The sequence below is a fragment of the Myotis daubentonii genome, chromosome 5, assembly GCF_963259705.1.
Source record: "Myotis daubentonii chromosome 5, mMyoDau2.1, whole genome shotgun sequence".
NCBI classification, from domain to species: Eukaryota; Metazoa; Chordata; class Mammalia; order Chiroptera; family Vespertilionidae; genus Myotis; species Myotis daubentonii.
The window spans coordinates 77,266,057-77,283,068 of NC_081844.1; the positions used below are offsets into that span (position 1 = coordinate 77,266,057).

The 17,012-nt window shown below is 54.0% G+C and overlaps 1 protein-coding gene across 1 annotated transcript in view; it reads right to left on the reverse strand.

The window, feature by feature from the left end:
* Nucleotides 1–17,012, reverse strand: part of FSTL4 (follistatin like 4) — a 324,334-nt gene that overhangs the window by 147,269 nt on the left and 160,053 nt on the right. Inside the window, exon 4 of the mRNA XM_059698386.1 lies at nucleotides 11,966–12,214. Within this exon, the coding sequence (XP_059554369.1) occupies nucleotides 11,966–12,214 (249 nt within the window). The remainder of the gene's footprint in view (nucleotides 1–11,965; nucleotides 12,215–17,012) is intronic.

The following is a 17,012-nucleotide window of genomic DNA, read 5'->3' on the forward strand; positions in this document are numbered from 1 at the left end:
CATCGCTGCTGGGCCATTGGGAATGAACCTCTCCCTTGGGAGGCCACCTCTTCCCCATCAGGGCAAGCCCAGCCGCCCCGGACTTTGGCCTACTTGGAGCTTCAGATGTCCCCCCGTCACAGCCTCTCCTGGGACCCAATCCTGCACGCCTTCCTAGCAGGGTGCCGGGCTCCTAGCAGGGGCTCCCCAGACACCCCCTGTGGGGGAGGACAGCTGCCCTCTCACTGACCAGGGACCAGGTTGGGTCGGCACAGCTCCCTCCTGCTGAACTTCTCCTGGTTCTCAGATTCCCAGCTTTGGCCTCCAGCTCTGGGTTTCCCTGGTGAGAAATTCCCAAACAAACAGTGTCCGAGGAGAGGGGGCCGTGGGAGAGGGAAGCCTATCTGAAGGACGTATCCTTTCATGGGTCAGGCAAAGATCCTTGTCAAAAACAAACCTTGGTTCCATTAACTGACAAGCCAGGGCTCACCCCCCTGGAAGGAGATTCTCTCCAATTAACAAGCCCTGTACCTGCCTGTCTGACTGACGGGCCCCAGGGACTCTGGGAGAAGACCAGACATCCCATCACTCAGCAGGGACACCTCAAACATTTGCTCTGTTAATTGGCTGCTGCCTTATTAAGAGGCGGGCCTCCTGCTGCACCTTCATTCCCCATTTCCAGGAGGAACCGCCCAGTCCCGCTCCCCCCAGGCTCCAGCCAACCAGGCGGCTGAGTAAATACTTTGATTCCTGCTTCTCTGAACCTGGCAGCTGGCAGGTGAGGTGTGCGGTTCCCAGACAAAGGTGTCCTTGGAACGGAGTCGCATTCGGATCTAACCAGCAGCCTTTGTGGCCTGTGCACTTCCAGCCATTTGTGCACCGTTCTCGTGTTCTGAGAAACCTCAGAACCTCCAGCCTTCATTCCCCTTTGATTTTTCTACCCTCAAGTTTGCATCTTATATCATTTGAGGTTTTAAGTATAATTTCAAACCGTTACTGTTGTAAGCTGGTGGAAGGAAATAACGTCACTGGGAAAATAGCCATTGGCAGAAGACACCCCTAAGGGTGGTGGGTGAAGGAAGGTGACAGCTGATGGGGTCCAGAGCAACTCCCCTCCTGTGTAATTTCTGGGTGCTGGGCAGGGGGTGGTGTGGGTTGCAACGCAGAGGCAGGTGCAATGACCCCAAGGGCTCAACTCTCCATCTACAGACCTAGGGCAAGGGAAGCACAGCTCTGACTGCCACAGTATTTCCTTTCCCAGTCAGTATCTTGCTCTCTGGTGGGGTGGCGATGGGGTGTGCCCCTGACCAAGTGCCAGCATGTCCGCTGTTCAGGGCCTGGCCCAGATGGGACGCTTCGCTCCTGTCCATCGAAGGACTACATGCAGGCCTCCCTCACAATGGCTGTACCTTTGGTTGGACAAAGAGTGGCTAGGGTCTGAGGAAGGCACTTAGAACAAGCCTGTAGTGAGTAGGTACAGTGGTTAGCTCTATGCATCGACTTGGCTGCGCCACAGGAACCAGACATGTAATCAAACGCTGTGCTGGCTGTTTCTGTGACCGTGTTGTTGTATGCCATTAACATTTAAGTCGGTGGACTTTGAATAAAGCCGTTGCTTTCCACAAGGTGGGTGGGCCTCATCCAACCAGTTGAAAGACTAGATTTGTTGTATTTCAATGGAACATGTCATCAGAGAGGAAGGGAGGGAGGGAGGGAGAAAGTGAGAGAGAGGGAGGGCGAGAAAAAAAGAGGGGCGGGGGGAGAGAGAGAGAGAGAGAGAGAGAGAGAGAGAGAGAGAGAGAGAGAATGGGAGGCGGGGAGGAAGAGAATTCAGCTGGGCAGAGTGGGGCAGGTTGGGCTCAGAGAGGCACGTGCTAGACCACTGGATGCCAGGCCTGCGGGTCACATGCCAGCCAATCAAAGTGCGTGGGGGTGGACTAACCGACAAGCAGTGGATGAGAAAACAGAAGTTCCCCAAGGAGACAAGCAAACAGACGTGCCTGCGAGGTCTAGGTCGCTTGCTGGATGAGCTCTTCCTTCCAGCTACAAGGACAAAAGCACCACTTAGCCCTCCTGCTTATAATGAGCGGTCGGAGTTCACTGCCTCCGGGGATTTTAATTACCTGCAAGCAAAGTGATTTCACTGCTTGCATTTGGAGCTGCTTTTTGAAAGTAGTTTCACTCTGATTACCTTCATTAATGAGTGATCAAGGCGCATCAAAGCAGAAGTGCACACAGCAAGAAGGCAGGCAGAGGGCAGGGCTCACAGGATGAGGAGCCCACGCTGGTGGCAGTGCAGCGCTGCCTCCCCTCACTGGCTTTGAGAACACTCCGTGTTCTGGACCTGGCTCTCTGTGGCACCTGGCACAGGACTTGGCACAAGTTCACCCACAATAAGGAACTACATCCCTAGATGCAGCAGAGGGCTGGGCTCTCCTGGCTGCGTCCTCAACACCTGAAGCCCAGTGCAGGACTGTTGGGTGTGGTCTTCTTCCCTGTGCACGTGGCGAGCCTGCTCTGCGGGGATGTTCCCCACGCAGACACTCTGCTGGTGGAGGTTAGCTGTCACCTACCGCTCCCTGGAACACTGGCGGGTCTGTATCCCCAACTCCCCTGACTTAACTCAATTAATTTGACACAGTGGTAAGTGTTCCTCCCTTTACATTTTTTTTTTGGGGTGGGGGGGTGGGGGGAAAGATGGTTCAAACACACGGCTCACTGTCCAAAAATGCAGGTAGAGAGACTGGGCAGCCATACCCTCTGCGGTGTTGGGGTGGGGGTGGGGTGTTGAGAGTCAAGAACAGGTTGGCCTCCAGGCCTCTGCTCACCTCCTGCACCCACTGTCCTCCCGGTTGCTGGCCCCTTCGACTCCTCAAATCTCTACCAGGCAACAGGAGAACCTCAAAGGGATTCCACGTGTAGAAAGGATATGGGAGTCCTTTCCTTCGGCCTGTTATTAACACAGAACAACTTTCAGGCAGGCACCCAGAGTCAACATATTTGAGTTGTGGCTGGTGTGACAGCTGGGGAGTTTGTCACGCAGGTAATTAGATAAACCGCTTGAGCACGGAGATTCAATGTGCAGTGTCATTTAGCGGCTGCTACACGGGGGCCTTGATCTTAATTGAAGGTGCAACAAGGGAAAACCTTAAAGAAGTCCCAAATCAACTTCTCCTCGCTCCAGTAATTAAACATTTCACTCCTGACCATCACTCAAAGCCTCCCAACTGTTGGCTATGGGCTCCACTAAGTGGTTCTCAGCAGTCTGAGCCCAGGGCACCCCTTGTCTCCATGCAGCATCTTCTTCAAGCAGCCTCCTGGGGAGAATCCTGGGAGCAGGAGGCTCCAAGAGGCCCCCTCCCTGGCCTCCTTCTGTCCCTTTCCTTCCTCGGTTTTCCTCAACACACTCGATGGCCCCCCACCACAGAGAACCCACCATGTCCTCTGAGCAGGGTCCTCCTTATGAATCCACCATCAGTTTCGCTGGGACCCTCTGACTCATACTGCATGGCGGGTCTCTGACTAGGGCTTCCCATGCTCTCACTCGGGACCTCTGAGGGACGCAGCTGTCCTGTTTAGTAAATAACCATCAGTTAGTGCATTCCTCTGAAAATGAGTGGAACATCTCCCGTGAGCTAGGGATGGAAGATACATCACAGTTCCCCACTGGCAAGCTGACAGGAGGTTGTAACAGAAGGGGACCCTCCTCTTGGTAGTAGTTCTGATAGCACCTTGGTCGGCGTGGGGCTCACAGAGGAAATCCCCTGGGCCCTGCGGGTTTATCTCAGATAAAGAATGAACCTAGAGATGCTTGGCCCTGAGCTCCTGGACCGGTCTTCTCTCCCAGCCATGGCGGATCCTCACAGCTCCTCGGGTAGTCCCTTCAAGGCAATCCCTTGGTGGGCATTGTGGAATAACTAAATGACAAGATAGCACAGTGGCTAAGAGTCTGGGCTTCCACTTACCGACAAGCCCTATGTGGATGATCTGTCCCAGCACCCCTCTAACCTCCCTTGGACCTCTCCTCTTCCTCGCTCTGCTCTAGGAACCCTGGCCTTTTAGTTGGTCCCCAAACATGCCAGGCAAGCTCTCACCTCAGGGGCTTTGCACCTGCTGTTCCTTCTGCTGGGATGCTTTTCTCCCAGAGATGCAAATGGCTTGCTCAGTACCCTCCCAACATCCTTCAGGTCTTTGCTCAAATGTCACTTCTCATATTAGAAGCTCTCACTGGCCCATCAACAGACGAGTAGATAAAAAAGCTGTGGTACATGTACAAAATGGATTACTACTAGGCTGCAAAAAAGAATGAAATCTTACCTTTTGTGATAGCATGGATGGACCTAGAGGGTATTATGCTAAGTGAAATAAGTCAGTCAGAGAAAGATAAATACTATATGACTTCACTTATATGTGAAATCTAAAGAACAAAATAAATAAACAAAATAGAAACAGACTCATAGATGCAGAAATAGACTGATAGTTGACAGAGGGGAAGGGGGTGGGGGACTGGGTAAAAAAGGTAAAAGGATTAAGAAGTACAAATTGTTATAGAATAGTCACAGAGATGTAGATTACAGCATAGGGAGTATAGTCAATTAATATAATACCTATGTATGGGACCAAGTGAGTACCTGAAATATTGGGGTGGGGGAATCATTCTGTAAAGTACATGATTATCTAACCACTATGCTGTACATCTTAAACTAATACAGAATAATACTGACAGTAAACTGCAATTAAATTAAATTAAAGCAAAACAACAACAACAACAGCTATAAGAAGCTCTCACTAACCCCTTTCCTGACTTTATTCCTCCCCGTGACATTTGTTACCACCTAACGCACTTTCCTCTTGTTGAGTCTGATATATGCCGTGAGGGCAGGAAGTCAGTCTGTTCTGTACCTTGCTGTATCCCCGGTTCCCAGAAAAGACCTGGCTCACAGGAAGTATATGTCTGTTTAGTGACAGACAGAGGGTTCAAGCAGAGGAGTGCCATGGCCAAAGTTATGTCTTGGAAAGCTCACTCCTAAAGCCATATGGAAGGGGGGTTTGAAGAACTACCTGACCAGGAGCTGGGAGGATAGCTCGGGGGACACAGAGGCCATCCAGGTGAGAGATGGCGGTGGGATGGATGTATGTGGCAGCAGAAGAGGTAGAGAAGAGGAGGGTGGGATGAAGGAATGATAAGGAAGTAAACTTGGCAGGGTTTTGGAGTCGGGGCTCAGATACAAGGAGGAAGCAATAAGATGGCAGTTTCTTGGGGTGTCGGAGGGTTGCTGCCATCACCGAGGCAGATGCTGTGTGAGGAAGAAGAGCTATGTCAGGGCAGAGGAAACAGGGAGATGGTGAGTTCATCTGGGACCCACTGAATTTGAGGTGCCTAGCCTTTGAAGGTGGGTCCAGGCAGGCAGCTGGGAACATGGAGGGGAGGCTAGGGGTGAAGACACAGTTGGGTCTTACTGGCATGTGAGGCATGGCTGGAGTCATGGATGGGGGTGGAATGGAAAGAGAAGAGAGCCAAGGAGGCCCTGGGAGAATCCACATGGAGACAGCTACTGGGGAGTAATAGAAGTCAGACTGAGAAAGACAAATACTGTATGATTTCACTTGTATGCAGAGTCTAAAAATACAAAACAAAAACAGACTCATAGATGCAGGGAACAAACTGACGTTTGCCAGAAGGTGTGGAGGGATGGGTGAGAAAGGCACAGGGCGTACAAAGTACAAACCTCCGTACAGAAAATGAATAAGCCACGGAGACGCGGTGCACAGCCCAGGGAGTCTAGTCAACGATGCTGTTGGAACTTGGCACGGTGACAGGTGGGTTCTAGACTTAGTGTGGTGATCACTCCGTGTAAGGCATATGAACGTCAAATCACTATGCTGCACACCTGAAACTAATAGTGTTGTATGCCAACTACTCTGTAATAAAACAATAAAAATATACAGCTCCTGGGGAAGGAGGGGTCTGTGAAGAGTCAGGGGAGGGGGCTAAACCATGGAAGCCATGGAGGGGGCTGCCAGAAGACTGACAGGTGCCACTGCCGGAGGGATGCAGTAAGACCAGGTCTGGAAAGTTCCACCTGGACTTGACATTGGGAAGGAGGCCGTGATCTTAATGGGGACACCAGCCAGCCACAGACCCTAGTGGACAGTGTGCAGAGGGAGCTGGGGAAGTGGAGGCAGCCAGGGCGGGTGACACTTAGGGTGCCTGGGAAAGAAGGGAAGGGAAGGGAAGGGAAGAGAAGGGAAGGGAAGGGAAGGGAAGGGAAGGGAAGGGAAGGGAAGGGAAGGGAAGGGAAGGGAAGGGAAGGGAAGGGAAGAGATGGAATGGCACCTAGCGGGATGCTGGGACAAGGCTTAGGATGAGAGAGCCTGAGCCTGCCAGCGGCCAAGGAGTTGGAGATGAGGAGGAGGTGTCGGGGAAGAGCAGGAGACACTGTACTAGTGTGTGTGTGTGTGTGTGTGTGTGTGTGTGTGTGTGTGTGTGGTGACTTGGAGGCTGCGGCTTGTTTCCATAAATGAAACCAATGCAGTGTGAGACTTCCTCAGCTCAATAACTTACTAGCACTTTTTAATTACTGGGATGTAATTAATTCATCCCAAGTATAGCAGTTCTGTGAAGCACACCACACGTGCTGAGCTGATAACATTCTCCCACATTTGCAGGGGCTCACACCAAGACATTTTGTTGCATGAAACCTGGAGGGAAATATCCAAAGAATACACATGTTTGTTTTAAATTGTGTTTCTTGATCCTGGAAGCAGATACTATAAATGGGAGGACTGAGCTCGGAGACCGCTGTGCTGGGGGGGAGGGGAGGATATTGGTAAACTTTGAGTTCTGTATCTCGCAGCTGAACCTACAGGGGGAGGCGGCAAGACAGGAAACAGTCCATGAAGATTCCCAGTGGCCCGTGAGGTCTTGGCGGTGTCTCTGGCTAGAGCAGCTCCCACATGATGGCCCAAGGAGTGGGGGTGCTGGGACTGGTCGATTCGGCCAGGTGGGCCCAGCATCCTGATCATACTGTCTCCTCAGGCCCTGCACAGCCTCGGTCCCCGGCCGACTGTCAAGAATGGCTGTGAAGCTGGGTGGCTTGGTGAAATGGCCAGACCCTTTTCTGCGGAGCTAAAAGTGAAGGTCAGGAAGGACACTGGGTGCAGGCAGATCCCTTTGCAGCAGCCACGGGGCAGCAGTGGCCTCAGGACAGAATGCGGGTGGGGCCAGGAGGAGAAGGACAAGTGGAAGAAAATGGAAACAGGAAGAAGGTTGGAGGGTAGCGGCCAGTGCCAAGCCAGGCCAGGCGGGAGGGATCACTGCTGCTTTGTTCTGGGCTCCTCCCGTAGCTCTTTCCCCAGAGGACAGCGTGGCCTGGTGCTCTGATGTCTGGAGACCTGTGAGTCTGGATGACACCCCCCTTTCCAGGAGGAGCCCTGGCTGGGCTTCTTGCTGGGACCCCAGGCCGGCACCTCGAAGCCTCCCCGCCACCATGGCTCGGAGCTCTCCCTCCTCGGCAGGAAGCCTTCTGGGGAGCAGGATGAGGCCATCGCTTCTGCTGTGAACATGCCTGCTGCACAAACACCCCCACAGCTGTGGGTGACTGCGAAGGGCGCTGCAGCGCAGGGCCTGTGGGACATGGGCAGGGCCTGTGGGACATGGGCAGGGCCTGTGGGACATGGGCAGGGCCTGTGGGACATGGGCAGGGGCTGCTTTGTGTTGTCCAGGCCTCGAGGTGCCTATCTGGGGAATGGGGAAGCTGGAGTAGCTACCTGACACCTGGTAGGCTTGGCACACAGGCCTCCTCAGCTCTCCCTTACCCGCCTGTCCGCATGTATCCCCAGCTGCTCTCCCCTTTGGGACCTGCCTTCCAACCACTGGCTCCCCCCTGGGTCTGCAGGCACTTCCTGCCTGCATCTAGGATGCCCGCTCTCACCCTTCGAGATGCACCTTGAATGTTTCTTCTCCAGCTCCTTCCCTAGACGTTCCCCTTCTCCTGTCAGGCAGACAACCCCTCCCTCAGGCTCAGCTGACAGTTCCTGAGAGCCTTTCATTCATCCCAGAAACCTGCTCTAGACCTGGAATCGAGATTCTTGATTCTCCTCTTCTTTCTCTCACACCTTGCTAGGTGAGCTTGGACGACTCATTACATCTCTTTCAAAAAGCAAGGCAGTTGGAGAAGGTGGTTTAAGTTTGATCATTTGCAGGTCAAATTCCAGTCATCCGTTAAATAAAGGGCCAGCATTCTTCTTTCACTTTGCTCGCACACTGGAGTATCCACCCCCACCCCCCACCTGATCGCTTAGCCCGTATATGGCATTGACTGAGTGGGCAGGGGGTCTTTCGGCCTCTTGCATCCGTCCCTCAAATGTGCCCTGATGTTTGCAACGATATCACCATCAACCTGACTGCTGCCGATTACGCTCAGAGAAGGGTGCTCACTCTTTGGGGCACTGCTCCTTGAGGTAGGTAGGTTTATCATTCCCATTTTACAGATGAGGCAAGTGAGGCGCAGAGAGCTTACCTGCCTCATCCAAAGAGGTGTGGCATGGCTCCATGATGGATCTGAAGCCGGTGCCCTTGAGTTTGTGCCTGCTGCCCCCCCCCCCACCCCTCAGCCCCATGATGCTCCCACAGGCCCCAGCACCTACCTTCCTACAGGAGGGACCCGCTCCAGCAGAGTGAAACCCAACCCCCTAGACTCCTGCGAGTCAGGACCCTGTGCCAAGATCTCACACACCTTGGCGAGCTGGGTCTGCAGCTGAAGAGGTAACTGGCAGGAAGTGCAAAAATGCCCTGCAGGCCTGGGGCTTAATTTACGTTCCTAAAGCAACAAGACTCAGAGTAACAACAAGGAAAAAGAAGTCTCTTTGGCAGTAAGATCTAGCTGTTCTGCTAATGCAACAAAAGGTTGGGTTTTTATTCTTGTGTTTAGTAACAACAAAAGATTTGTTGGTGAGCCTATAGTAAATTTTTTTGTCAAAAATGAAAATTATTTCCTCTGATTTCATAAGCCTGTGCACCCCCCTCTGAAGAACCTACAGCAGCACATGGGATGAGAAGCTTGAGGTCCATTTACGACTGAACCCCTAAGAGGCTCCTTTCTTCCATAATTTCATGGTTTGTTTGGAAACCTGCCCGACTATGACATTGTATCATCTGGGATAATACAGCCCCGGCGTGGTGAGCGATTGCTGAAAGGCCATCTCTTCTCGAACAGCGTAGGAGATAAAGCGTGAATTCAAAACCGAGTCAGAAAAATAATTTAAAAAGCGCCAACTAGTACACAAATAGGAACCCATGTCACACGACAACTTTTAAAACACTATAAGCAGCGAACGTTACAGAGAATCCCACCCACTATCTCGGTATTCTCTGGCCGTCTTTGGGGCTGAGAACAACTATGACTCCAATTTTGCCACAGGAAGAAAGGGATACCACATCCTACAACCTCTGAACCCCGATTTTCGGCAGGAGACCCTGCTCGGGACTTCCGGAGCACTGGTGCCGGGGCTGCAAAGGCGAGCTGAAGCAACGATTCTGAGTTCAGTTTTGATTTCCCACATGCTAATGATCCCTAAATGATGTGGTATTTCCTTCCGAGTTCACAAGGCACCCCGTTGCCATGGCAACTGGATTGCCATACCAGGAGTTCTCTTGCCCATGGGGCTGAGAGGGCTGCAGAGTGGCGAGGCCCTGTGTCCCCATGGGGTGTGAACCCCGCCCCCTTCCCATAAGGACTTCTGGAGACAGATAAAACCTAGAGAATGAAGTCACAGCTTCTCTTTGTAAAGTCTGGTAGGACTAGAGAATGGAACAGATGATTTTAAAATTTTTATTTGTGGGGGGGAAAAAAGGTGTTTTTAAGTTTCCTGTATTAATAACTCCCTGGTGATTTGGGACAAAAGATAAATGATCATCAAGGAGCTCAAGATGGTATTAAAGATTACCCTGCCATTGTGGGGGCGACACTGCGGGAAGCTGTCCTTTAACACCCTCCTTTCTTCCGAGACACCCCCACCCGCACCCTCACCCCCTCCGGCCAGGGCCTGGAGCTGACCCTGAGCCTGAGGCTGGGAAGGCCTCTCCGTGGCCGACCCACGGGCCAGGCCTGCAGGAAGGGCATCTCCGAGACAGCATCAGCCGACTCGGCCTGCCACACCCACTTTCCAACTACCAGAAGCCACCTGGGCCCAGACAGGTTGCCAAGCCCTGCTGGGCAGAGCTTGCTGCCGCCTCTGAGGACCCTGCAGTTTATGCGTCTCCCTGCTCTAGGCCCAAGGCCACACGGGATTAGATGCAGGATGACAACAGGTGTCATTAATACCAACACCTGTAACGTGCCCACACATCTTCAGTGGTTTCTGTGAGCGTCTCATGTACTTTTCTCCACAGAGCAGGTGGGTACTGCTGGCGGCCTTGATTTTACATCTGAGAAAAGGCTCAGAGAGGTGGAGTCATGCACCCAGGACCACACAGCCGGGATGTGGCAGAGCTGAGCTGCAACCTCTGGGGGCCTCACAAGTCCTGTTCTCCACTGACAGCGACCTTTGTGGGTGGGGACTCACAAAATCTGTGCAAAACTCAACAAGTCAGGAGGATTTGGTGGATAAAGTCAATCAGCATGAAACAGAACCCGAATCTGCCCGCCCCGCGCCCCATCCCTCCTGGGTTGTGTGGTGGCTGTGTTTCCCTCGCATGAAATGAGAAATGCTGTTTGAATAACCGACGGGCAGGGAGGCGGGCATACTCTGAGGCAGAAATGAAAACCTTCAGGGAGATGCAACTTGGGGGATGTTGGAAACTGGAGAACGGAACATCAGTCTATAAAATGCAACACGGCCAATACAGCCAGAGCAACCGGTCAAGTGTTTGAGAGCTCGCCGCTGCTGGGGACTCCGCACGCACGCGCCGGGCAGTGCTCCCGGGCCAGGGACATTTTCCCTGGGCTCGTTTTGGCCTCATTTCCATAATGTGCCTCATGATTTCTGGAGCACCTCAGCATTAGCGTCATAAGCACAGCCATGAAAGGGCCTAAGGCTGTGCCCCATCAGGGATAAACTTGGCTTTCCAGAGCCCCGAGTGCTCCCGGGCTCCCTGCTGCCACAGCCCGTGGCCGAGTTGGGGAGGCCCTTCACGTGAGCACAGGTGGCATGGGGAGAAGCCACAGACCTGTGCTCCACTGCTGAAACACGCCTGTCACACTGTGTACCGTGTACCATGCACCATTCATTGGGGCCACACCAACACGGGAATTTGCATTCTAACTCTCACACCTTCCAGCATCTGTGAGCCACTGAGTGTCTCCTTGGTGCCAGGCACTGTGCCAGGTGCTGAGAATGGATCAGGTGTGAAGAGCCCTAGGCCCTGCCCGAGGCTCTATCCCTCCAGCCGGAACTGCCACTGCCCTTCTGTTCTGACTCAACCCCAGCACGGAGCACGAACCCCTTGGCCCCGACTCCATGGACATGTTCTGATGTCCACTCAGGGCCTCCCTGTCTTGCTCAGGGTGTTCTGGCCAGGCCAGGCCCGGCATGGAGTGCTGTTCCACTAGCAACCACTACAGGCCCGAGCTCGAGAGCCTGACATGCTGGGACCCACTGTGCTGGTGTCCACCTGGCCACATGCTATGCACAGGTGGTCCTGATTCATGAGATTCTGTCCAGGGGGTACATGCAGGCCCTATCAGCACCCCGACAGGGCCCGCCCCGTGTGAGTGAGAGGCCTGGGCACCACCTTGTGGCTGGTTCCTCTGTGCCCCATGGCAGCCAGGGCCTTCCTGGATCCTGCTCTTCGAGGGCAGGTGGCCACAACAGAACTGCATCTCCAAAATGCCACCGCTGCCACGCCGTGCAGGCCCCAGCCTTCCTCTGTCTCTATTGCCTTTACACTTTAGCCTATAAACTCAGCACCGGGTCGGCGGTCAGAAGGGCATTAGAAGAACCACACCCAAAGCTCAAACCACAGGGCCCGAAGCCACCCTCCTACCTTTAAGGAAACAGTCCTTGCTGTGGGCGATGACGATCTTCTTCTCCAGCAGGCACGCGGCGCGGTAGAGCTCGCAGTGGTTTTCATAGAACCTCCCGTCGGAGCCGCACACGGGAACGTAGCTGGGCTTGCAGGCCTCCAGGCACCGGCATTCGGGCTCCCCCGTCTCCCGGCTGAGCGTGCACCTGCTCCCGCGGCCGCACCGCTTCTTCCCGCAGGAGGGCCGCAGCCAGTCATGGTCGGAGAGCCCTGCCAGGCACACAAACACAGAGGTCAGCTGCAGGCACGCGGGTGGGGTCCTGGGCGTCCTTGGTGGCTCTTTCAAGTCCTGGCGAGCAGAGGCTCCATTTGCCTGTGAGGCCGAGGCTTGGGGGCTCGGGTGCCTGAAGGAGTCCCTTCCCTCCAACAGGAGGCGGCTGTGAGTGCCAAGAGCAGTGTCCTGCAGTGTAGAGCCCGGTTTTTATGCTCACACCAAACCTCTCAGACAGGAGCCCTGCCATCTGGAAGGGAGAAGTAGGACTACATGGAGGTGGCAAAGTGCCCGTGGGCCCTGCCGCCTGAGAGCAGGAGGCCTCCTAAGAGATGTGGAGGCTTGAGTCAAGCTCCCATAACACACTGCAGGGAGGAGACCTGAGGCGAGGAGCACAGGGGCTGAGGCTGGGCCAGTGAGGGGGAGCACGGTGTGGTTCCAGGGGACTGAGAAAGCCAGGCGGAGGAATTTCCCATATGTTAGACCCTGGGGAGCCGCTGCGGGATCTAGGGAGGAAGTGCAGCGTGAGGAGGAAGTGGTGTCAGGATGGGGCGGAGGCAGTCAGGGCAGGGAGGCCAGGGCTCCCTGGAAGTGCACCATCCGCAGTGGCGGCTGCAGCTTTCTCCACTGCCTAGCCCAGGGGTGGGCAAACTTTTTGACTCGAGGGCCACAATAGGTTCTTAAACTGGACCGGAGGGCCGGAACAAAAGCATGGATGGAGTGTTTGTGTGAACTAATATAAATTCAAAGTAAACATTACATAAAAGAGTACGGTCTTTTTTTTTTTTTTTTTAGTTTTATTCATTTCAAACGGGCCGGATCCGGCCCGCGGGCCGTAGTTTGCCCACGGCTGGCCTAGTCCCTCCCAGCACAGTGTTGCAGCCCCAGCAAGAAGGCTGAGAACCTGCACCCAGCACGTGCCCATGATGATCTCAGGCAGTGGTGCCCGAGCTCAGAGGGCCAAGCGGGCAGGAGGAGGGGAGACTGGCTCATGCTGAGTGGGGTCCGCTTCATGAAAAGCCAAGCAAGCGTCTCCCACAGCATCACACATGGCCACGGGAGCCCAGGAAACTGGCTGACTGCACGTGGCATTGATGGCAACAGATAGGAAGTTGAGGATTATAAAGGGATATCAAATTAAAGCATGAATGCAGATTTCACGGCCACAGAAGTTTTGCTTTTAAGTTTTAATGAAACCTTCAAAATACTCAGCAAAACAGAATGGCCCTGGCACTCAAGCCTGCACTTCCAGCCTCAGCTCCTATCCCCTGGGCTAAAATTGCCTACAGGGGGAGAAAAAAAGAACCTTCCTTTTCTTGTTTTTGGTTAAGCCTGCTTTTCATCATTATAGATTTGAAAGGAAAAGAATCAGTTATCGGTAGATTAAGTGCTTGATTCAATAACTCATTTAAATTCCTCCGGCCTTGGCAAGCTAAGAAATATTGACTTTTTCTTGAATCATAATAAACTAGAAGGTCAAAATATCTCCAAGCAGTGTAAAAGTGCGGATCCTACGCGGGCGAGTGAATGTCCTTTATCCACTCCGCTAATTGCTCGCGTGTCACCGCGAAGGCTCCGTGGCCTTCAGCAGCCGCAGTGCACAGCTTCCTGTCAAGGCTGATGGCAGAGGGAGGGGGGCTCTGGGCTGGAGGCCCCCACCCCGGTGTTTATGGCTGGTTTGCCACAAAGTGTGTTTGATGAGCCTGATTCCTGGAAAATGGGTTTCCCGGGAAAGCGCTGGCGGCGACTAGAAGAAACTAACAGCTGTGCAAAGGTCAGCATTTCCTTCTTCCCGCACACAGCGCCAGGACACAGCGCATTGCCATTGCATCGCCCTTTTAATAAACTGCCGTGTGTGATGGAAAGGGCACCCACTAATTGGTCCATTTGGAAAAGAAACAAGAGTCAAGGTTTCTGAGTCTGTGGTCTCTTTTGCTTCCGCTGTGCTGCCCACCCAGGCTGTGCTCTTGACACATAAATCAGCTCCACCTCACACCTGGGGTCCCTTTCCTGCCATCTCCTCCCCAAGTGCCCCTCTCTGAGTCCTCCTGCGCCATAGTGTCTGCCGCACTCTCTGGCCTCTGGAGACCCCTCAGGGGCAGGGCCTTTGTCCTCACATGGCCCCCGTACACTCAGGTTTTAAGAAACCCAACAGTTTTAAAAGCTGATCTCATTAACGCAGATGTTGCCACTGCTCAGACCCCAGGCTAGAGGCTGAGATGATGAGGGTGGGGAGGGTCACCCATGCAGTGACCTTTTGAGGGATGCATCTCCCCTGGCCTCCTCCAAGGGGGCAGGAGGGAGGCTGGAAGGATGGTGGCACAAAGGGGACAGGCGTCCTTGAAGGTGGGCTTTCTGGGGCAAGGGCACCAGAGTCTGGAGACCACCAGAGCCAGCTCGGTCTGGACGGGGAGAACCCCTCTCCCGACCCTTTCTCCTGAGAATCACCCGCAGGCACAACCACAGTGAACGCCTCGGGAGAGCAGCACTGCGTGTGGTGCTGCCAATGCCCACGTTTCATTCGCTCACAGTGTGACTGAGGCCATCGTGTTCAGAAAACGTGCCCACCGGGGGTCGTGGAAGTGGTCAAAACACTCAGGTTCTCTCTGACATGGAGTCAGCTGTCAGCAGATCATTGATTCCTCATATTTGCAATTAAGGTAAGCGTTGCTTTAAAGCCTTGCCCCTGCCGCTTCCCGGCCTGCGGACAACAGGCCTGCGCCAAGCTAGGAACACCACACACCGGGACGGACCTGGGATCCCGTCTGCCACAGAGACGCCAACAAGCCGTGGCTTCCTCATTAAACAAGCCCCCGTCACAACTGCCTCCTTGTTACTAAAACAGGATGGATTTAAAGGGGTTCTCCTTGTCCAGAGCGAGCTTTGGTGGTCTCTGAAGTCCCTCCCTACCGGGATGATGATAAAACCCCAGTGGGAAAGGTAACCAGATGAGACCGCCCGCGACTGCCCCAGTGTTGACGAGGCAACCATGATGCATGCAAAAGACATAACCTGTTTAATTTATAGTCATCAAGAAAGTCGTTTACCCGGGTGAGAAACTGATCATCGTACCAAATAAGCTGCTTTTCCACACTCATTGAATTTACTGAACATGATCAGAAATGGGAATTGTTACACGAAAGTTATGACAGGAGGAGAAACAAGTCCGTTTGTACCCATCAGAGCTACAGACTTCCTCTGTGGTTCAGGTAAGGAGTCTCCATTCGAGCCTCACGGACCTGGGACGGACAACTCAGAGTGTAGGTGAGTCCTATGCCTTCACCCAAGCAGGAAGCCTCTCTCACCACTGACTGCACCAGAGCACAGACAACCGGTTCCTTGGCACAGAGTAAACCTATGCCAGGTCCCCTCTCAGGACTGTGCCCTGGATTGCACATGAGAGGAGGCCCATGACTTTCCACTTTGGGATGCTAAATTGCCTGCAAGCATGTTTGTCCAGTGCATCATCTCTGTCTGAGAACTTGTCCTCGCCTTGACTTCTGAGGAGAGCCCCTCTCCTTACACGGCCTTGGGAGGTGCCCACTCCAGGTCTCATCAGCAGCACTGCCTGGGCCTCCTCCTGCAGGCCCTCAGACCCCAGCAGAGGACTGCCTGACCCCCCCCCACCCCACCCCACACACACCATAGAGCCACAGTGCGGTGACTTCTGGCTCTACGGTGGCCACATACTCAGCAAGGCCCAACGCAGATGGGAATGGTGGGACATGGATGCAGAGGCATGCGCAGCGCCCAGAGCCAGCCACCTTCCGCGCTGCCCGTCCTGAACCCCAGCCTGGCACAACAGGCTCCACCTTCTGCAGACAGAGGCACTGCAGACAGGAACCACGTGCCCACCAGCATCAGACACAGCTGGATTACAGGCTTTCTTTTCTGTGTATCATATAAACTCACCAGGGGCTGTAGCCCATAGCCTGGGTCAGGGTCAGGTTGTTTAAAGACCCAAAGCTGAGGACCTGCCTTTAGAAGAGCAGTGTGTGTACAGAGGTGTGTAGACATGTGGGGTGTGCCATCTGGGAGCTGCAGGTAATGGTCCCAGTACTCCCTTCCCCCACCCTCCCAAGATGACTTACGCTCTCAGCCATACCCAAGGTGGTCCTCAGACAGAATACGTGGTCAACTTCAACTCCCTCATTGCAGAGACCACCCGAGTGCCTGGGACATGGCGGCAGAATTTGGGTTTGTGTGAGAGCCAGGCGGGGCCCCGGCAAGCCAGTCAGTGTAGCTTCTATGCCCATGAGGATGGGTGGTAACAATGAGGCACTTCAGGAGAGCCTGACAGCTCTCCACCCACCGACTCATCCAACGTATATTTTGGAGCCCCTCCTATGTGCCAGACCTGACTCTAGGTGCTGGGACACAAAGCAGACGAGGGCATTGTCCTCCGGACACTTACATGGCAGCGTAGGAAGACAGAGTGTGAAGAGGAAAACAAGCCAATAAAGGCACGTGGGCTGTGATAAATGCCAGAAAGGAAATAAACAGGTGGCTGAGCAGGCCAGCGCTCATCTGGAGGTCAGGGAAGCCTCGTGGAAGAGGTGAGATTTGACCTGAGACCTGAAAGTGAGGGGTAGAGCCCAGGGACGGGAGAGTGGAGCAGCCTGGGGCCCTGCAGCCCATGGGCAGAGCCACGGGTTGGCCCAGGAAGAGGCCTGGCCCACAGGGTCCTGTTCAGAGCAGACCCGGCCCAGCTGACCCAGTCTGCAGGGAGCCGTGACTGCAGAGGCAACGTTACCACCTTGCCTCACTGTCCCCGTGGAAAAGTGGGGTGACTGGTTG